The sequence below is a fragment of the Platalea leucorodia genome (genome assembly GCF_965183815.1).
Source record: "Platalea leucorodia genome assembly, chromosome: 1".
Lineage (NCBI taxonomy): Eukaryota > Metazoa > Chordata > Aves > Pelecaniformes > Threskiornithidae > Platalea > Platalea leucorodia.
The window spans coordinates 120,018,224-120,040,673 of record NC_138823.1 but is presented as its reverse complement, the minus strand read 5'-3'; the positions used below and the strand labels follow the sequence as shown (position 1 = coordinate 120,040,673).

Here is a 22,450-nt window from a genome sequence, read left to right as displayed (position 1 = left end):
CAGGGCAGAAGTGGGTCCGGACTTGGATGTTTTGCTTCTGTTGCAGTACTACTGCCTGCTACAGGGCATGATCTCTGCCGTAAGTTACACTAAGAGTCATTTAATTAATGCTAACGGCACGGAAGGGCCAGGGCAGCACTGGGACAGCTTGCCAAACTGCCTTTCTGGAGCAGTACAGACGCTTCACAGCAAGGCTTTCAGGGTCATGTTCCTTAAATGCCTATACCCTGCAGCATCAGTGGGGATGCTGCGGTCCCTGCTCGCGGGTGGGTAAACTGAGGCAGGGAAGGGTTACCTGGCAGGGCACACCGTGGGGAGGCAAGAGAAGCCATAGGGAATCACCGAGATCCCAAACAGGAGCCCAGGCAGCAGCAGAGAGAGAAGAGGCTGTGAATCCCCGAGCTGCCGCGGTTCGGTCTCCCCGAGGAAGGCCAGAGCCGGGTGCCAAGCGCTCGGCTGCCGCTCCGGGGCAGAGAACGCCCTTCGCCTTCCTCTCTTCAGTTCCTCCAGGTGCCAGCAGCGGTGGCGGAGACTCTGGTCTCCCTTCGCCGTCAGTCCACCGGGCCAAACACTCGCTTTCAGTGGCATCAGGGTTGCAGCAAAATAATGCACATGGCGTTGGTGGTTTTCCTACCCCTGCTCGAAAGAATATGGAATAGTTTGTTTTCTCTGTTTTTCTACTAAAAAGAGCCTTTTATCAAGACAAGAGCTTGCCTGGAGAATTTTCCAGCTCCATTTCCCCGCCTCTTTATCAGTGCATTAACACAAACAGGAGCGTGACCTGTTTAACCAACATACGTGGCCTTTAGTAATCCTCGGCTGGAAGCGCTCCGCAGGTCAGACGACACCCTGCCATCAGTCATTGGCCTCCCGTGGCTTGGTGGACTTCGAGCCGGCTTGCCAGATGCAGTCAGTGCACCCACCCCGTTCTGCCGTGCGTGTCCTAGGAGAAGCTCTCTGACTAACAGATGTTTTTAAATGCTCTTTCACATGGGAAAATTGGGAAGTATATATTTTTATTGCACCCTTGCTATTTCATCCAGCCATGTGGATCTCCAGGGATGGAGACGTACTTAAGAAAAATATTCATTTCTAAAAGCTTCTACAATTTTTTTCACAATACTTTCTTGGCTTAGCCAGCCCAACAACACACACGCACATTTCTATTTTGCAGCAATTAGTAAGATTTGCTAATTACACTGCCGGGTATTTAAAGACAATTGATTTCCCTTTGTAGCAGAAAACACTTTCCTGTTATACCAATTCTCTTAATCTTCATCAGAAGCAAACCCAGGCTGCCCATGCCAGCAATGTGTCACACTCCTTTATTAAATGCCTCTCTTTTCTGCCCCGGTTATCGGTCCCGTGTTTGTTATTCCTGACCAGCGCACTGGATCACCTACAGCTGTTATGACTATACGTATTTCGCTTCACATATTGTTGGCACCAAGCACGGTTATTGGAGAGCAACTCCGCCTGCTCGGCAGCTCGCGCGTCTCTTCTGGCAGCGGGAGGTGGGTGTACTCGGACCTTTTATGCTCGGTTTTGGCACGTGTAAGAAACTACTGGTAGATAAGGAAGTTCAGAGCCTTAGATGTGACTGTGGGCCTTCCCCTTGCAACCAGCCCAGAGAGCGCGCGTGTATCTAAGCGAGCAAGAAGGAAGGCACACATTGCCGTTCATGTAAACACATACGTTCTGCTTAGAGTTATACTGAGGAAGATAAGCTTTTCAAATAAAAGAACTTATGCCCCAAATGTCCCAGGCTAAGTGTCACAAGTGCAAGCAGAAAGAATATGGATATTTAGCTCCTTATACTTAAGCCTTTTCCATTTACACGTTCCTTTACTGAGCGAGCAATTTGGCAGCCTCAAACGGAGAGCAAATTGGCGTGGCGCAGACAGGTGAGCATCCAAGGAAATGTCCTGGATGTTCAATGTTGTGGGGTGTTTTTGATGAGATTCCTGTGATCAAAATCTCTCAGGGGTTTGGGCCATGTTCACCTGACAACAAATACAAGCGTCTGCTTGACCGTGACTGAGTTTGCAGTCTCTCACTGCCAAGATAAGGGCTGGCAGAGAGAACAAGAGCCACCAGGACTCCTCTCTGCCACGTCGCTACACCCAGGCAAAAATACCCCCATTCAGAGACCACAGCAGCTTATAAACCCAGGAAAACCTGTTGAAACTCTCTGACTACATATAAAACTAGAGCTAATTTTATATGGAAGATGATGCTGGCTTGCAACTCTCCAGGGCTAAAACCAGACCTGAACTTACCCAACCCAAGGCTTACTTGAGTGAGAAAAGTGCCGGGGGGCACACAGGTCGTGTGTGACTCGGGGCCTCCTGGGACGGATGGGGTTAGTGAATTGCAGAATGCTTCGTGGTACCGGAAAGTCAGTTCAATCAGGAAAGGGAAAAAAAATCCCGCCTTTCCTCCGTGTGTCAGGCAAGATCTCTCTTTTATCATCTGGGCTGCAGATGAGAGCTCTGATGCTGTTCCCTCCTGCGCAGATAAAACGCTCCAGTTCAGATCTTCTCTTGCTATGGCTGGGACACGCTAAAAACTGCCTCTGATCTGCTGTGATCAGCTTCATGCTGCTTCTTTGAGACACAAACCCCATTTCCGTTAAAAAAAAAATAACACAGCTGTAGTTCCAGCAACATTTTTGAAAGTCAAAAGCTGACATTACCTGGACTGATTTCTAATCAGTGGGCTAATAAGTATATTCACCACTCGGGTTCTGGTGATAGACCTGGCTTCACATGCAAGACTTCTCTTACAGGACAGTCCTTGGATACAAAACTAGCTCAGATCCTACCAGGAGGGAGCTGAAGAAACCCCCAAGTAACAAGCGACAGGATGAGAGGAAACGGCCTCAAGCTGCGCCAGGGGAAGTTTAGGTTGGATATTAGGAAAAACTTCTTCACCGAAAGGGCAGCCAGGCACTGGAACAGGCTGCCCAGGGAAGTGGTTGAGTCTCCATGCCTGGAGGTATTTAAAAGCCATGTAGATGTGGTGCTTAGGGACATGGTGTAGTGGTGGGCTTGGCAGTGTTAGGTTAACGGTTGGACTCGATGATCTTAAGGGTCTTTTCCAACCTTAACGATTCTATGATTCTATGAAATAAAGCAGCAGAAAAAGCATCCAGCAAAAACAGTGTATGTACTGTTCCAAGTCGGTAAATATACATAAATAAAGCCAATCCCCTCTCTCTAAACTGCAGTAAGTATTGCAAAACTAGAAAACCCCCCAGTGATTTCTCCCCCTGTCCTCGTTTATAGCCAAGCTTTTAGAAAAACCTTATATACTGCAAACTCCCCTAGGAAGGAACAACCAGCAAAGTGCTAATTGACATTCTTTCTAGTTCATGTTGATTGTAGAAAGTTTAGAGAAGAGGAATAGCTTTCTGTGAGGCTTTATACTGAAGGAGAGACAAAGAAGAAAGGCTGTATGACCTGCATTATCTGGGGAATTTCTCCCTCCACAAGAAACAAGCAGGCTTTTACAAAGTCGGATCAGAAAAAGCCATCATTTACCAGATGTCAGTTCGGAGGCACTACTTTACTCCGGTAAATTGCAGAGAGAGCGCACAGATTTTATTTTGTACCAAATCTCCATTTTTGGATTCTGGTGAAGGGCATGGAAAACCACAGGCTTGTTCAGCACCGCCGTTGTATAGGTTTTTGTTTGAAGCATAGGTGGGACAACCTGGCTAGAGAGCTGCCTTAGCTAGTGACCTAAGCTGTAACATTGTTCTTTAACGTGATGTAAAAAGCCCTATTGCCTTGCTGCAAAGCAGCATTGGTGCGTCCACGTCATCTCAGTCACCAGAGACGGCTACGAAACACCCACGCCTAATAACACATTTTTCTACGCTGTGGTTTCTTCCAGCACATTACACTGCCCCCATCTCCCAGCATCTGAGATCCTTCGCATGAAATCAACAGCATGAGAAAAGGACTTGGCGACCTTTCAGGACTTTGCCAATTTTTATTTTTCCAGGATCAGTGTTTGAAGGCTGGATGTTTTGGAAATTCAGTTACATGAACGATTTGGGGGTAGAAAGTGTACCAATAATTCTTTTTAAATATTTATATTATTTAAAATAGAAAATAGGTCAGCACCATAACCAGTCTTCTATCACCGTCAGCACCAGGATGCAGGGAATGCCCCTTCCGTGTCGTGGATCCATTTCTTGGAGTAGTTTGTCCTGGGTCTGTCCCACTGGGTTTAGCAAATCTCCCACATCTTCTTTGGCTGATCGCTTAGTGGAATAAGGACAGTGGCACCATGTCCATTTTAATGTGTGTGAGAAATGCAGTGCAATTTGATTGATTGCTCGTCAGTGCCTTTCCTTCTCACTCCTCAAGTATCCCTGCCCAGATTTAAAACTCCCGTACTACTTAGCTGCTGACCTCTTCAAAAGGGCACGCGATCTGTGACAACGCCTTATACCATCTTCAGCATAAAGATGCGTCGGTACTGTGACACAGGTAACAACTGTTAAATAAACGAGAGGCATCTGCCAGAAGTTATTTGAAAAAGGCTCGGTAACAGGCTGCAGCCTGTGTATCGGTATCAGTCCCACCGAGGCACAGACCAACGCTGTGAGTCACAATTATCCGAAGACAAATGGCAATCGTGTTTCAGAGCAGGTCAACCTTACGAGACAGCTGCCAGGACAACTGCACAGCTCCACAGCTGGCACCTCTGCCACCCTTCAAACACACACTGAGCAGGGGACGAGGCTCTGTCAGACTGACTGCGCCATCTCTCTCACCCCCTTTTTCGCCGCCTTTCTTGTATCCTCTAGACCACACCGAACGCCAACTTACTGTAAACACGCTGGCGTGACTTCTGACCGTACACTTTTTGTACAACTGCTGTTCGCTACTTTTCCTTTTTTTGGCGTGTAGAAGTCCATTCCTTATTTTGATTTTTGCCCGAATCACTAAGTGCCATCGACAATTCACTTCCTCTGGCACGAGCAAATCCCCGCCAGTGCTAACAGCAATAAACGCTGCGGGCTGCTGCTCAGCCCTGGAGTGACTGCAGCTTTTGTTTAGAGGCACCGTAGGGCTGCTGGGCTTACAACATCTTCCTTCATCCTTGTAAACTGTAAAAGTTTTTATTTACACCAAACATGTCACCTTCCCCCCAAAGAAAAACTCTGTTAAAATGATGCCACAGGGTGTGTTAAACTTTTACACAGAAAAAAAAGCAGGACTGCGCTGTGGTACAGATCTTACTTTAAAGGATCTCTTTCATAGCCCTTTTAGGGGCTTCTGAACAGGAGTTTTATGAATTTGTAAAAACATATATGTCAGGCAGACACTGGAATTCAAATTATTTTAACTCCAACTAAAGGCCTGTGTTTGAATGTCTGAATGCATTCCTTTGTGGCTGAGATTTTTGGAGTCTTAAAACTGCAAAGACCATATCTCCATTATAAATATTCCATTTCTTAGTCATTCTTCTGTCAAAGGACTGCTGGAGAGAAAATCTGCACGAGTGCGGTCCAGGGGGAGGCAGACATCAGACGAGTTTTGTTGCAGAAGTAGGGATGTGTCGAGCCGAATCTGCTCGCTAAGCCTGGCATCCCTTACGCAGCTAGATCTTCAGCACCAAAAATGCACAAAACCAAAATGAATATTGGTGTCGCTTAGCTAGTACTCACACTGCAATGTGATCTATCTTGATCCTGGTTGCTTAGGATCTACTGGACTTATTTACTGTTATCTGGGAGATTTTTGTTGGGTTTCCTTTTAATCTAATACATGGTCCGGATGACTGCTGGGCTGGAGGGTTAATACAGACCTCTTTATTTGCCTAGCTGGTTCTTACTGCCGACTTCTTAACTGTCAGAATGGCTCATAAATGCCTGGCTGATTGGACTACTTAGTTTAATGGCTGTTAAAGAAAAGACATTCTTACACAATGAACCCTGTAATTGTCTCTTTGGAAACCCTTTTTCAAGCATTTGTTAAATACAATAAACATTTCCATGTGGATGTAACAGCAATGGAGCGTACAAATAAAATGGTTGAAATGAGGCATGAGAATGGCTTTGTGTTTTATGGAAGTCTGATTGATTTTTAGAAACACGATGGCTATATCCACTTAATGAAGCCCTCGGAAAAAAAAAAGAAAGAATTTTGCTTCAAATTTTACGATCTAGGCACTATGAGAAGTAGGAGTAGAGGCAAAAAGCACGCTGTCTGCCTTCACCACTGCTGCATTTCTAGCAGCCGACTCATCCCTTTCTTGAATCCCTCCCGAAAGTCTCCGAGATGGCTCATGCATAGGAAGTAAGTGCCATTCCGTTCTGTGCAGACACAACAGCCAGCACTTTGCTGAAGCTGAATCTTCCATGTACGAGCCAACAGAAATATGCCAGCGAGGAAGGAGGATCCTGGCTAAGGCAGGGCTTGGCTAAATAATCTGACCTTTTTCTTGGCTTGGCTCTGAAACCTATGTGAAATGTATCAGGCCACTCCAGTTCTGGCTACCTGCTGTGCCCAAGGCCATTGGCCAGTGCTAAACAAATCCTTTTTTAAATTAACACTCTGTAGTAACATTTTCTTACAACTTAAAATGTTAGTTAATGATAGGGTACCCAAACATGAGATATCGGCAGCAAAGACTGACTGTAGCACACCTAACATTTGGTGTAGCACATACTCAGGGCAGTTGTTTAGTCCTGGAATCGTATTTATGCCTCTGCATTTAGTCCAGCCAGCTTTCCAATGGGATATATTCCTGAGGCTGACACTGAAACCCCTGCACTTTATATGATTTACATTGTGTTACAATCGTTTAGTTCTTCTGCGCTTCCTTCTCATTCTCCCAGAGAATACGGACAAACAGCATCTCACCGTGACCTGATAAGAAACTTTAATTCCGTGCATTTCTCCCCGTTGAAATGAAGATTTAGCAGCAACCTGATTTTAATAACATTTCTTCCCCACCGTTACATGAGATTTAAATAACCATAACTGGTATTTTTGAATTGGTTTCATCTCGGAAGATTCCAGTTCCCTTTTGCAGCCCAGCAGAGCCTTTGCTATTCTTGCACTAAGAAGTTGATAAGGGCAGTTCTGGGAGACAGAAAGGCCTTCTTAATGGTTCGCCCCTGGAGATGCTTGACTCCAAGTTCACTTTGAAGAACTAGTTCGTGGACTTCTTCAAAATTGCGGGCTGCTTGCTGAGGCACAAAAACTTTGCCACAAGCTTTGTTATTGATCTGAAAGAGACACAAAAACAAGAAAAACAGCAGTTACTAGACTGATTTACACGATTTTACTTCCCGAATCCAATCCGTCTCATTATACGTGGGGAAAAAATGTGGATCAAACTCTCTTTTCTCCAACACCAAACTTTCTAAGTAGAAGATAAAATTCTCCGTATCTCCTGTCCCTCTACCATAAAATCAGAGAATGAAACTCTGACTCATGCTACTCAAGGAAAATTGAAGAAGTGGCCATAGGAAGTCTTAGTTTTGAAGACAGCAAGCAGCATGTGACTATGCAATGTGGCGATCTTTTAAGTTTAAAAACGTGATAGTTATGCAAGCTGAATAATGAGAGTGAACATAGCAGTCATGTCAGGTGGGAATCTTGGTTTGTACGTACTTCTAGGCTGCAACCTGGATTCTTTACAGCTAAGAGACTCCTTACCAAGATTCAAATGCAAGATTTATTAAAATAAAAATATTTGTGGCTGAAAAGATATCTGAAAGATTCATCATCAGTCATTTTTAGAAAAATAGGCTTTAACTCATTATATGTTGCATTCGTACTAAACGCATGACTCATTAAGCCAACACTGACCACAAAGATGACAACCACTCATAAGGTCATGCTTTCCTGTGTGCAGCTGGTTTTCAGAGCTTCCATACTGGTTTTGCATCAGCAGAGCAGAATCATGTAAGTAAAACTGAGTAAGGCCTTCAGTGGGAATCACCTTCATTTATAAAATGGCCTTATAAATCTTTTCTGTCATCCAGTAAGAGTAGATAATGGACAGAGACTACAGAGCCTTACGGAATACCTTTCTGGAATGGGCATAAAATTCACTATTACAAAGCTTTCAGATTTATATGGAGTACTTTCAGTGGATTAATGAAAAGAATATCAATCCCACATTTTAGCAAATGAAATAATTTGAATTTTTTAATCCAGTTGAATCAAATTACTTGCATAAAAATCTGCTGCAGGTACTGCAGATCTTTGACCTTTAGACATCATTGTAATGAGTTTTCAGTCATCTAAAAGGAACATATGTTGCTTCATATAGCTTGGACATAAAAATGCACACAGCTTGGTTTTCACCTGGATTTTATCCAGGATACATGTATGCAACATACCACGAATAAGAGAGACCTACTTCACTTACCTAGTTTATATTTTATTGAAAATAAAATAATCTGTGCAATTCTCAGAGAGAGGAAGTTGGGTCAGGTTTTTAAGGAACAAGATGAAGGCTCAAATGCAGCTGGAATGAGTCATTTCTGTTTTTTGACTAGACTTGACATCAATTTGCAGTGATAACGTAGGTAGGCTTTTAACTGTTCCTACATGCATCCATCACGTGGTATCATAAAAGGCTGGCTGTGTTAAACTTTGCCTTTAGCACCTTGTGCAAAGTAAATCCCTTGAAACGCACAGAAGAGTTAATTTGGAAAGCTTTTGTGAAAAATAAATACAAGTAGTTCTTTTTGACAGGGCACTTCAGAGAAGAAATACATTCCACAGGAAAAAGAAAATGGTAAAATCCAAATGGATACGGTTTTAGTGAGACTATAAAGCAAGCTTGTGAGCTTGCTGCTAGGACACACAGCCTGCAGTTCAAAACTATGCCTGCTTAGTTAAAATGTCATTCGCTGTCCTCCATGATGCAAATTAATATGTCCCAGCGGATGGATGTTGGCAGGGGGAAACTTGCCACAACTAGCCTATTTGGTGCTGTTCTCAACAGAAAAGCCAAGCGGTCTAAATCAACTTAGTAAATAAATGACTGCTAGCAGTTGTGTTTTCCTAGAAAGGTCGAGAAGCCTAGGCGACCTGACGCTGTGTACCTTCCCACAGCATCTCTCCTCATCTTCCCACACCGCGCTGCGAGCCGAGTCTGAAAATCCTATCACACGGCAGATTGGTTATGATTTCAGCACGTGTTTGCAGCGTGGCTTTCATTGTTATCGTAGGTATCATGATGCAAAGTCAAACGTATTAATGCCATTCTTAAAATAAGCATCTGCAGATGTAATCACACACTGTGCGTAACAAGCATCCTATTCACATGTTCTCTTAGTCGAGGGGTTAGATTCTCAGCAGGACGCCTATCTTCTGCTATGCCTCCATCTCTCTCTCTCTGTATCTTACTAGACCATCATAACCCTTGGCAGCTCCAGGTAAAAGAGCCAGCACAAGAAACTTGGGTGCTGGCAGCATTGTTTCTCTGAAAAACCTCTGCAAACTGCAAGAGGGAAACTACAGTAAACGAGGCTTGGGTCCTTTCTTCCCCTAAGGAAGAAAGCTGTTGCTTTTTCTTTTTTTTTTTTTTTTTTTTTTTTTAAACATTTGACATTTTAGACTATTCTGGATCTAGAGGGAGCTAGAGGGAACTAGAGAGGTTATGAAGGGTGAAATGAAATCACAGAAGACTGAAAAATAAGCACCTGGAGGCTGCAGAGAGGAATTTTTAGTTCAACTCAAATATTTTTTTACCATTGATGCATAATCCTTCTGAGAAGTAAAAAGAAAAATAAATATCTGTGCACTTTTAGGCCTTCCTCATACGCCAAAGCAGGAAAAATGACACAGACTTTTTTTTTTATTTTATAAAAACATCAGTTATAAGACCACAGCTGCTAACAGTTCTGCACCGCCTAGAAAATGTGAGGAATGTTAGTCAGAAGTGTGTTCATAGGATGAAATGCACGCTACATTCAGGTCAGATTTTTCATAGCATTAACAATATACGGTATGATTAAAGATATTCAACTTTGCAATAACATTTAGAATAACAGATACCATGCATATCCAGTGAATTTATATGTCTTTCTTGTAGGCAATCTGTATTGTATTAGCCAAGGATGCAGTGAGTTGGTTGCTTTTGCTGCTTTGGGTTAAATATGGAAAGCCATAACTCCAGCACAGACAGGAAATAATGAAGTATTTTGTGTCAAGAGAAACAAAACCATAATGTCTCAGCAGGCAAATCCCTGGCAGCCTGAGGCAGTTTGATGTCTTGAGAAGAATAGGGTTGTGGCCCAAAGACTCAGTGTGACTGTGCAGCCTTGTGAAGAGACACTGCCTCTTTGCAACTAACCAATTCTTCATATGTCCAGTGTTTCTTGGTTTAATGAGGGCAATTTACTTTTACAGCCATACAAAAACCTACAGTGTCCACAAGACTTTAAAATATTCACATTCATGATGATTTCTCCCTGCTCCTCTGTATTTCCCTTTTGCCTTACTCTTACAGTAGAAAGCCAGGCATGCCCCCCTCCTGGCACTATTTTTAAGAGTTATTCTCAGTTCAAAAAAGTAACTTGTCTCTCTGGTCTTCCAATCACTTGCTTTCTCAGAACTAAGGAAGGTGTTTACATACATCATATTCTTCCATGAATATGTATCTAAGAAGGCACGGGTTGCTTTTTCTCTTATTACAAGACTTCTACAGAAGGCTATGGCTTTGACAAAGTTAACCAGGAAAAGAAATAAAAATAATGGTTGTTTAAAGCAACATTAATTTTTATTCTTCTATTTTCTTTTTTTGAGAAGGAAGTTTTAACGTCAGCAGAAAAATCAGTGAAATGTTTAAGCGTTTTTATGTTCAGTTTTACAGTCTTAAAAACAGAGTTCAGAGTTTTCCCTGTATTGCTGAAGTTTTTATTTTAAATATATATTTAACAACATGTTTGCTTTAACCACGATTGCAAAGAAGTTTCTATAATTACACAATTTCTCATTCATAACTTCCTTGTAGACTGAACACTGGAATTTAAGATGTTTGCTAGCTGTGCTTGAAGGTGAATGTTTATTTTAAGCTTGAGCAAAGTGATTGTACCCAAGTGAAGATTTTTGTGGATATACGACCTTTTTACTGGTATAAATAAATACTTATCACTTAAGAAAAAAGAAAGAAAAAAGAAAAGCAATAAACCCACAGTGACTATTAGGCTAAGTCTAACCCCAGCTGGCACTTCAGTCCTTCTCCTTGGTTTGGGAGAAGACACCAATTGAAAATTTCCTCCAAAAAGACATACTCTGTGGCCTCTGCTAAGCACGTATGTTGAATGTTAGAAAAATTATGTTTTTAGCAGCATTCCTCACTCTGTTCAAGTGGACTGTGACTGAGAGATCTGGCAAGGTATTAAATTATTTGCAAAGATACTTTGATTAAGGAAATATACAGCAACGCAACTTCCCCTAAATCCAGCCAGTCTCTTCCCTCCTCAAAAAACCCAGCTAAACAAAAATAACTGAACTTACTCCTCCTACCCAAAGGAGCTAACATAATAAAATAGATAAAATACAGATAAAATACAGATAACATGCATTGCTTCTGTTTCCCTTACACACACACACGCATGCACACGTGCACACACACAGAGCATGCAGTTTTACATGACCAAATGACATTTCTTCTAGAGGTTCCATCTTATTCAATGTCCAGAAACACAAAAAATGTTTAAGTTGAAACATTTAATTTAAGTTAAAACATTTACGTTTAGAATGTCTGCATGGTACATTAAAGGTTATTCTTTGGTGAGCAGTGAAAAAGGCAGGAGTTCTGCAGATCTATTAGTATGCAACTACATAATTACAGACTACCATAAAGCTTGAGCATGAAGCACTTGGATGCAAGTTGACCAGGAGCCAGTTGATGGAAGAGCTGAGACACTACACACGGATCCCACCCCCTGGCTCCAAGCCCTGCAGTCCCTCTATGGCCTGCAGTGGCACTTACTGTTACCGTGCTCCATGTAATGATAAAGCTTAACGATGCTGAATACAGACTAGTTAATTAGAGATGTGGGGAAAAAAGACAGTAAACTACACTGTGCATATGCACATACACATTTTGGAAAATTACAGGTTAACTAAATGTCGTTTTATGTCCACTCTTCTACTGAATTGCCAGCTCTTTCCCTAGACCACAAAGGTGTTAGAGCTCAAAGAGAAACTGGAATGCAGTTCTAACATTAGGAAAGATACCTGTTTTCCTCCGCCTCATTCCTGCAAATACCCTCTGCCAAAACGTGCCAGAAGTTCAGCCCCAGGCAGACGGGAAACATCGTATGGCAAAAATCACAGCAACTTAACCCAGCTTATGATGTTGTATTAGGCAACCATAGCACTACAGGTACCACAAGAAATGTCACCTAATTATACATTTTTGTACAGGGCCAAGATCATAAATGCACTGTCATGCATAAAGTCTGGAGGGACCTATATTTTGATCACAGTTTTGACTGTACCGTCCTTGCCCACAGCTGTTCATTTGTCAAATCTCCACAGGTACTAATATGCAGTCACTCAAAAAGATTTATATTTATATCATCTCCCTTCCAGACTTGCTACATTTTTTCATTTAGGAAACCATTTGAATTACTCAGCACAACAGTAATTGCAGTTTCTATTCTATCTGACCTTTCACTGAGCCACCTAAGAAGGGAACTGACTTCCACAAGAGCAGAAATTTTGGCAACCTCTGAGCTCATAATGCATTAATTGACCACCACTGAAAATAAATGAAAACACTCTTACCAGAACAGACATCTCCACGACATCTGATGGCTGAAGGTACTCTGGGTCTACTTTGGGCCAGGACTGATGCAGCACATCAACATCCCAGTGATGATGAGTACAAAGTTTATTCTGCATGTGTGCCAAACCTAGAAAATGAAACCAGTCAAATATTCAGCTGTACTGTACCCAGAACATTCAATCTTTGGAATTTGTTTGATAAATAAGATCAGAATAAAGTTGACTTCAAAAGTAAGTCCCTTAGGAGGAAACAACATTGTTTAGATTAGCATACAGCACATTATAAACAAAGATACACATCTTTGAAGCACTCGTTTTATACCATGTGTAGGGATGCTAACATGAATGTTGTGGGCACATTTTAGATTTGGAATATCACTCCAAAACTTTGCCAAAAACACAGAAGACCACTGTTTATTATTTTAAATTGTAATACTGCAACACAAGCTGACCTCTACTTCTAGAAATCAATCATAATACCGTGGTTTTTTTTCAACAACACCATCAGTTTGATTAAAATTTTACTAACAACTCAATCAAAATGATACACAAATATGGCTTATTATTTTACCATCTATGCTGGGTAGTTTCTAAATTTGCAAGTCAAGCTACTTGCAAGACTTTCTCATATTCTGTAAAGTATCTATTTTCTCACAAATTAAAGGTGCTACATAAGGACACATTGCACAGCTTGCTCTCCTTCTTATGATGCGTACATTCTGAAACGCTTTATCCTTTGATTTTATTTAAAAAAAACTCCTAAAATGGCTATAAATTATCTCCTTTTATTAAACAGGCTTTGCTCTCCCCAAGACAATTTATTCCTGACATGTTTAAGTAATAGGAGAATAGGATGCAATTCATTCTGAAGCTGCATTCTTTAACTGAATAAAAGCTTCTGAGTGGGATTTATGTGGCTGTTTACTCCAGCTGCAGGACAAAATAAAAAGATTTCACTTAACAAGAGGCTGTCAAATATGATCAATATTGATGATGATTGCTCTTGTGATTCCCACAAAGCCAGAGGATTTTTAAATTAAAAACATTCTCTGTGTATGAATAAGAATACAGACTAAAACTTTTTATAAGCACGTGCTTCATTCAGAGTTGCAAAATATATTTGAAATTTCATCTGGTTTAGAGAAACTCCAGCAAGAGGATAAAGAAAACCCATCAACACAAGAATCACTGTTGAGACTGAGGTACCCGAAGCTGTTCAAAACACAGCACAACGGCAGACATAGGAGCAAAACCAACCCATGCATAATACATACATGAATTTACCTAGCTGGATTGTTTAGACTAATACAGCGAATAACAACAAACAGAGACATAAAGAGAATGCAACTTCCTCCAGAAAAATCCTCCAGATTTCTGTCAGCGCTTTTTCAGACAAAGCGCTTTGGTAAAATGACACACAGCCTTGCTATTTGCTGAATGATTCAGAAAAGGGACATTAGGGTGGACCGGTGGGAGCTATTTCTAATGGCAAGCAAGAATGTGCACATTTCCTAAGAATAACAACTAAGCCACAATCTTATTAGGTAAATAATTGATTAAAATGCTTTAATGGATCTGGATTTGTGTGGGTTTTTTTCTCTTGTGACAGTAGCTCAGAAACTGAAAGAGCAAAAGATAGGAACTCCAGCAGAAAAAAAATCTTCACATTGATGATTCATTATCACGTTGACTTGAAAGACAACAGCTGCTAGATTCTTCCCTTTTTGGCTTTTGAACATCCAGATGAGCTCATTTCTTTCCAACTGATCACATGCCTTGTGGCAGAAGCATGCATCCTGGCCACTCCTTATTTTTCTGTGGAAGTGGATCCTTCAAACTATTTAAAAACCACTTTCTGATAGAAGTCAAGAGCGTCTATCTATGAAAGCAAAACCAGGGTCACTTTTAATCCCCATGGAGGCTGTCAGTCCTAATAAACCTACTAATAAAAAAAATTAAAATGTATTCTGAAGCAGATAAAGTGTGACTAAGCACAATGTCTATCTTTTGGTTCGTTTTCTTGCTACAAAATGAGCTATGAGCTCATCCATATTAAAAAAAAAAAAGTGCAAAAGTCAACAGAACTAGTTTCAGAAAACAGAGTTGGACAGGAAACCAAAATGAAGGTTTTAGTTATGTTGCCTGTTTGGCTTCCTGCCTTAATTCACATTTTGTGAGCTGTAGAACACAGAAAACGCAATAATTTGGTTTGCATTTTCAAAATGCAACACACACAAAACCAGAAACTTCATCGCTGTGATCCAGAACGGCGATGGTCCACTTGTCAGGACCTAGGCAGAAGCCTCCTCCAGCCTTCCCACTTGATTCCGAGATGTTGCACAAAAGCGCCGTTTGAGAAGTTAAAGAACCGACCATTTCACAGACTTATTGTGAAAACATAAAAAACCCGTTTGACTGTCTTATTGTACTGGGAAGTGCCTGGTAAACTGCACATTATAAAGCACCATGCATTTTGCTTTATATTTTTTGACATATTTTGCTTTTATGGCTATCGCTTCTCTTGCAGATGTGGGACGGAAAGCCACTTGAGTACATTTCTACTTACTGTAAGCTGTTTACTTATACGTACACATCTGTACATCCATACAGGACAGATCAAGGACAAGACTTGCGCTCAGTCTGAAGCCCTGATCCTGCAATTGGATCTGCTTCAATGGGCTTTTACTGACTAGCAAGCTAATACTAAAACAAGGTTTCCCTAACAAGTAACTCACAGCATTGGAGCCCAAGTTAAAACACCAAGTTAAACACGTATTATACTACTGTAAATGAGTGAGTTGAGAGAAGGAGGGGACAGGACAAGCCTAACAACTTTTTAGCTTATGGCAGTGTTTTATTAGCATTACATGAGTATTTCATAAGCATAATACTTCCCCTAGGGTGCCATTTGAGGAGGGAGAGCAGATTCTCATTTTAAAGAGATTTAAGGAAGATGCGGACGCAATTGTATATCAGCAAGGTAAGTTAGGACAGCAAGGTAATTCTAGCCTTACAGAAAAAAAGCACTAGAAAAAACTATGTAAAATTCCAGCAATAGTGCAGTTAGTTTGACACAAAATTATGTCGGCAAGAGAAAAAGATCTGATTACGGAGTAAACTGAGTAATAGCTGGCACGGGACAAGGGCCGGCACAGAGAGGTTAACAAAGCAGAAAAGGCAAGGAGGACGGAAGTCTTAATGGACGATAAAAGGAAGTTAATGAAGGCATCTGAAGCAATGCCACTATCAGAGTCTAGGACTAAGGATTTTCTAACAGGAGATATAAGAAGATCAGAGGGAGCAGTATAAGGTGACTATGAGGGCGTGTTATCCAAATGCTGGTAACTTTTGGATTTAGCTAAACCAAAACAATAGAAATCTATGTTAAGTAAAAATCCACCACACCAGCAGACAAGCAGATAAAGTTTTTAAAAAGCTCAGAGCAGGAGTGTATAAGAGTAAGTGGAGATGCATTCTGGGTCAGTACCTTACTCGCATTTGCAGCCTCTTCCAAGGACAAGATTGTTACCATGTTACTTTGTTCCTCATATGCTTTTTTACTATTTAATGAATCTTCCTATTTGACAGATTCAGGCAAGCTGTGATCCGGAACACCTTTCTGCAGTGCAGGAGGAATGTGTCTGTCAGTCATATTTGAAATGGTCTGTAATCTCAAAGAAATGATAGCAATACAATAAAAGCTGTTTCCAGACAGCTCTGAGAAAAACTGTTGTACTGCTGGTATAGTAGTACAGAACTGGGTAAAGTCAGGAAAACTTACGTTTACTCAATACAGTGCTAGGGGATTAATTTTATACGTTCCCTAGTGACAGATGTGGAGCACCAAGGAGGGCTGTGAAAAGCCTGGGTTACTAAAAGCTAACTCTAGAATGTGTTTCCAATTCAGCAAACTCCACGTGAATCCTTTTAACCTTCTGAAAATTATCTGCCTTCCTCCATTTGTACGGACTTACTGTCCTTCACTTTGGGTTATTACTCTTGGATGAAAGAAGTATTTTTTTCATTCCAAATCTTGTTTCTTCTTGCATTTGTGAAGGGGGTTTTCTGCATTCAGATTTTCAACTAAAATCTGCAACATCAGTTAGCTTCTACTCAGCTCTGTTCTTTACAGAAGCTTTCTTGAGCAAGGACTGAATTCAGAAGAAGAAATTCTTGCAATACAGCTATTGCAGTGACAGTTAAAATGTTGCTAAGACAATTATACATTACAAATTCCAATAATTATGTTTCATTTCAATACATCTTAAGATGTGTTTATCATCAGTGTATATCTTTCATGTGCCATCTCTAATAAAAATTACATTTTTACTGCTCAAAATATGCAGTTTCATATCCTCGTCTGGACAGCAAAATACTGTACTACTACAAACAAACCAAAAAAGAAAAAAAAAAGTCTCAAATGGTGTCTGTATATTCCTCAGATACAAGGTTTCAGGAAGGAAACAGATTTCCTCATCCTGTTAGTGTTCATAAACTGCCAAGATATCAGCCGGATGAACTCTTCCCACACTGAGGGGCTACAGTCGCTTTTTATGTTATTAAGCGATAAACCAGTGTATTCACTGCAGAATTAAGACCATTGGGTTGACGCACCAAAATACTGAAAACTGTTCCTCCTCTAAGCAGGAGAAAGAACTACTTCATACACAAAATATCAAAGCACTGGGTTACTATTGTTCAGCTGCTGAAAGGTGAGGCACTTCTCAAACAGCATTCAAGCAGCTTTTCCCTTCACTCAAACTGGGAACATTTACTGCCAATACTGAAGTATGCTCTTCACCCACCTTACAAAGGGACCAAACTCTTCATTCCTACCTGATGCATGAAAACAAGATGGTCACATAGAAACTAAACCCCATGGGAGAATAATTCTTTAGCTGCAGAAGAACAAAAATTGCTGTATCTTGAAGCTACCTAATTTTATTTTAATTGCACTTAAAAGTTGAACATTACATCAGAAGCATCCTTGGGATATCGAACTGAAGTTCTGAGTTTGCAAAGTTTATTAACAAACTAACAAAGAAAACATAGTGGACTAAAAAGCTAAAGTTTCAAATGAACTCTGATGCAACTCCTACAGAGCAGGATAGCATTATTACAATCAAAATTACTTATACCACCGAGGCTAGTCATTACTTAAAATGTCAAGGAAAGCATCTTTAATTGACGCTCTAAAATTATCTTTGTAATTTTCGTAATATTTTCATTAGTTGGCAATCATTAAGATGGACTCATTTGCAGTTACATCTGTCTGTAAAGAACTTTTTTGCTAATCAAGAGGATACCTACACACATATTTATACACTTAGCCGAGTTTTAATTTCTATAAGCTATTGTATTAGAAAACACTGATTTGCAATTTTTTTTTTTTACATTTCAATGTGATCTGCGTCACATAGCTTTTAGATTGAAATGGAAAACAATTAAAATGCAAAAAAGCATTTTTTTCTATTTAAATATAAATGATTTCAGAATTTAAGAAAATTTGTCAGATACTTAAAATTTATCATATCATGTTTTGCAGTTAAACATTATTTTTTTGAGCAAAGCAGAATATTTTATGGAATTACTGAATAAAACTAACAGTATCAGATATTTTTGGACATCGGATCCTTCAAGATTTTAATATTCATAGATGCTAGCCTCTTTTGCCTAGCTTTTTATTCCAAAACTAGAAAAGGAGAAAAAGTTCGTTGATTTTTTTTCAATTTCCAGCACACCTGTCATTTAAACTGAAAAAATACTATTTGCATCTGCAGAAGAGCTTCCAGCTGTCAAAAGTTATTTTACTACCTCCACAAAGCCTCATTCCAGGTGCTTAGCCAGAAAGTTCTATAGTTCTGTGGTTTAATTGTCTTCAAATCTTTGGCAGAATTAACTTAATATAATACAATACATTAAGTCAGGGTCTTATTGTAAATTCTATTGTAATTTCTTCTTAAATGTTTCTTGGTCATAATCAGTGATCAGCAAAGCATAAAAGAAGAGATTACAGTGCAACAGTAAAAGTATTATTAATCCTGTGAAGCACAATGCAAACAGTCAAAATTAATGAGGATGCTCTTTTCTTCTCTCTTTTAACGCTGTAGTAAAATTAATGTTAGGCATATCTGACTATGTAGTAAACTTTCTAATGAGAAACACTAATAAGAAAGCAAATCCTTTTTCTTCAAAAAAGCTTAAGTACACAAGGAAGTGTAATGTGGTTCAGAGTTAACACGACAAGTCACTGTTCCTATCCACCTTCCTACTCAACTGTAAAATTATCTGTTTGATATTAACTGCAGGGCTTCCAAATTTCCCAGTTTCATTTTCCACTGTAGAAAGAAAAATGCTCCTTGTTTTACTAAACCAAACAACATGTAAAGGCTGCATACAAGTTATTTTAGAATGAAATGTCAGTATTTAATTATAAATATGTTGCTTATGCGTTGTTTATTATTGGCATTACAATAGCAGACAGAGGCTTCCATCAAAGTGTGGTGGTCCGCTGTTATAGGTGCTATTTATAGAGCTAATAATATACCAAGTCCTTTTCCTGACTAGTTTACGAGAGAGGAAGCAGCACCATCCCTACATTTAGCCGCAAACCCAAGGTACAAAAAGAGAGACTTACTCTGGAGAACTAAAGCACAAAGAAAACTAAATATTTAGAAAGCTTAATTTTTGTATTAAGATTATTTAAAATAAGAAAGCATCGTCACCTATACATAATAAAGTTCAAGAAATTGGTTACATCAGAAGAGCCACAAGACTTGGTGGAACCAGAGTGCAATTCAGAACATGAACTTGGGGAATCTGTCTCTAGAATATAGTTGGACATTTTTCACCAGAAATCCCAATCCCAGGACAGAATTGCCAGAAGTTGGCTATTTCAAAATAATATAGTCTTCTTACCACAATGCCATAGTTAAATGTACATATGTTCTCCTGATAAAATCGTTTAATAACTTTGATGTAACGTAATGATAACCATGCTAAAGGAGATTGTGATTTTCATGTTTAGTCATAAAATTCTTCTAGGCAATAATCACCGCACAATGTTTTTGTATGCTAGTCGCACTGAATTACAATGCACAGTCTTTGGACCACACAAGCAAAATTTTATCTTTAAATGCAGGCAGAAGCTGAGGACAGTAACACTCCCAATTTTTATATGTTTCCTTTTCATTCTTACATCAGAGAGAGATCCAGAAAATGTTTATCATTCTCATTCTCCAGTGATTTTAGTAGTAAGAAAAGACTTCCTTCTCTAACATTCAAAACGTTAAAGGATTAAGCTTTACGTTTGACAAGTTACGTTAATTAAGACATCGTCGTGTTATTTGTCATTTCATCAAACATATTTGATAATTCTGTATTGCCTAACATGTATTCGAATTTCAAGTTCACAAGGCACTGTACGTGTAAGTAATTAGCCTACCTCTTCTGCCTTTATCTCAACCAATGTGGAAAACAAAGTCATGGCAATTACTTCCATTGAAGTATAATTTTAATTAGATGATACTTCATATTGTAAGAGAGTACTGACCAGAAGTAGCTTTCTCCAGATGGACCATGTCTGATGCCTCTCTTTATGCTAAACAATAAAGCTTTTATTAAGACATCTTAAAAACATTGGAAATGAAAACACAGAAAAAACCTCACTCTCCCTAATGTATCTTGCTGTTTCCAAAGTCTCTGCCCCTATGTTATTGCTTTGAACAAGAGCAGCCTTTCTTGGGCAATTAACATTATTACAGGGCCATGCACAGCTCTGAAATAGAAGCTATTAAGTAGCTCTGCTCTGTAAACATTTGAATGCAGAAAGTTTTAGGATGACTGTTGAAAATAAAACTCTTAGAACAGCATCCAAAAGCTAACATTAGGTCCAAAACCACATAGCAATTTGTGGCCAGTCTTAATGCAGAATATATTCCTATCTTGCCACATACGTCTTGGGACTTCTCCCAATAAACTTTAAAAGCAACTGCTGAACTCCAGCATGCACATCCCTTACTTCACAGGCTTTAACTGTAGCAGCACCATGCAACTTAGCCCACTTGGGATTCAGACCTCAAGGTTTACAGCTGTGACAGATCTTAAAAAAGATTTCCTGTCTACCATTCCCACTCTCTGCGAGAGGTTAATTTGCAGCATAACATCCTTCAGTCTCTGCAGAATTTTACAAGAGTAGGATTTTTATTGAACACTTCTTTAGTCTTTTTAGCATACAGCCCTCTGACATGGTCCTCTCTGCCTGAATTCCTGAAAGAAAATATTTGTAGTCCAAAGACTCTGAAACAGTTGTTTGAAAAAGGGCTGTTTGTAGTCTCAGGTTCAGCTTTTAATACTTTACATACAGGAGCAGCTACCAGCTGTCATATGAATTCCTCATACAAGTCCTGTCTTGAATTTTTCTTCCTTTTCCCTTTCTCTGCCTAGTCTCAAGAAACCCACCTTTGTATGCAAAGGGAAAGAAACTAAAAGCAGACAGATCTGGGAACACCACAAGTTTCAAGTTTGTTTAGGAACTATGACAGAAGGTGACATGATAGATGCAGAATTGAGGGATAAGTGACACATGTATTATGTTAACTTTTTGCCTTTTTTTCCTGCAACATCAATAAAAAGTGTATTTCTAGAAATACCTTTCCACATCTCTGACGCAATGTGTGGAGCCATTGGTGCAACCATGATGCAGAGTGTAGCCAAAGCGTCTTCAAATTCTGTGCTATGGAGAATAAGAGGCCGAGAAGCTTGCTAAGCGAAAAGACAGAAGGAAAAGAAAATCAGTTGTTAATATAAATATTCGGGGTGGGGTGGGGGGAGTAGTTTAATTAAGGAGAAAATGCAGTAATAAAACCTAAAACCAATGTCTATACTCAGGGCAGCGTTAATTTCATAGAAACTTATTAAAAGTTCTGGAGAATTAAAATCGCAACTCTTGGTCACAGAGCGCTCTCTAACACTTGGAAGCTAATCCTCAAGAGGCTGATGCAGACCCTTGAGGATCTGCTCTGGTGTGGGAGTCTGAACACAGACCGTGTGGACAATTGTGGCCCTCAAAACCATTTTGTGTGCTGCCACTTCTAGAAATGTAATGTTAGATAAAATCAGTGCTATCTGAGAAGAGGTGAAGTTACTTGCATAAAGGAGTCAAACCATGCTGAATGCAGCATGTTTTTTGTTGGGACAAGGTTCAGTTGTACGGGATCCTAGGGTGGCTTAAGTAAACCTGAATTTAGTGATGAAGTGAGGTTTTAGAGCTGAAGGGAAGTTTGGGAATGAGAAGTGCAGCACAGCCTTTTACAGTTTGATGTTCAGATTGCTTTAGTAAAGTGTGCAGCTACTCTAGTGCAGAAAATCTTCAATTTCTGTCAAAAGGTGCTAGACTGAAGAAATTTGAACCTTCATTCCTCTATTTATTGTATCTTAATAGAAAAGATATAGCACTAAAAGTAGCCGGATAAACTTTTCCTTTCTCTGCCTGTTCTGACTCAGAGAGGTTACATCCCATGGTAAATTCAGATTCTGCATTTATTTTGTAATTCACCTCTCTAATGAAACAGCACAGAAAAATGTCAATACATGTCAGCTTATGAGGATTATTTGGTGGGTGTGATGAACACCCGTTCCCATCTACTAGAAAATGGTCCAAACCCAGTCAT

At 39.9% G+C, this 22,450-nt stretch overlaps 1 protein-coding gene across 3 annotated transcripts in view; it reads right to left on the bottom strand.

Annotated features, from left to right (window-relative positions):
- Positions 1 to 6,877: 6,877 nt before the first annotated feature.
- LARS2 (leucyl-tRNA synthetase 2, mitochondrial) overlaps positions 6,878 to 22,450 on the bottom strand; it is an 89,544-nt gene continuing 73,971 nt past the window's right edge. For 2 of the 3 annotated variants that reach the window (XM_082304787.1, XM_082304789.1), the window contains 3 exons: positions 21,431 to 21,542; positions 12,780 to 12,907; positions 6,878 to 7,249 (listed from right to left, as the gene is read on the bottom strand). In XM_082304787.1, the coding sequence (XP_082160913.1) occupies positions 7,070 to 7,249; positions 12,780 to 12,907; positions 21,431 to 21,542 (420 nt within the window). In that variant the 3' untranslated portion in view covers positions 6,878 to 7,069. Of the gene's footprint in view, positions 7,250 to 12,779; positions 12,908 to 16,341; positions 16,399 to 21,430; positions 21,543 to 22,450 lie in introns of those variants that run through there. The other variant, XM_082304788.1, reaches the window with a different exon arrangement.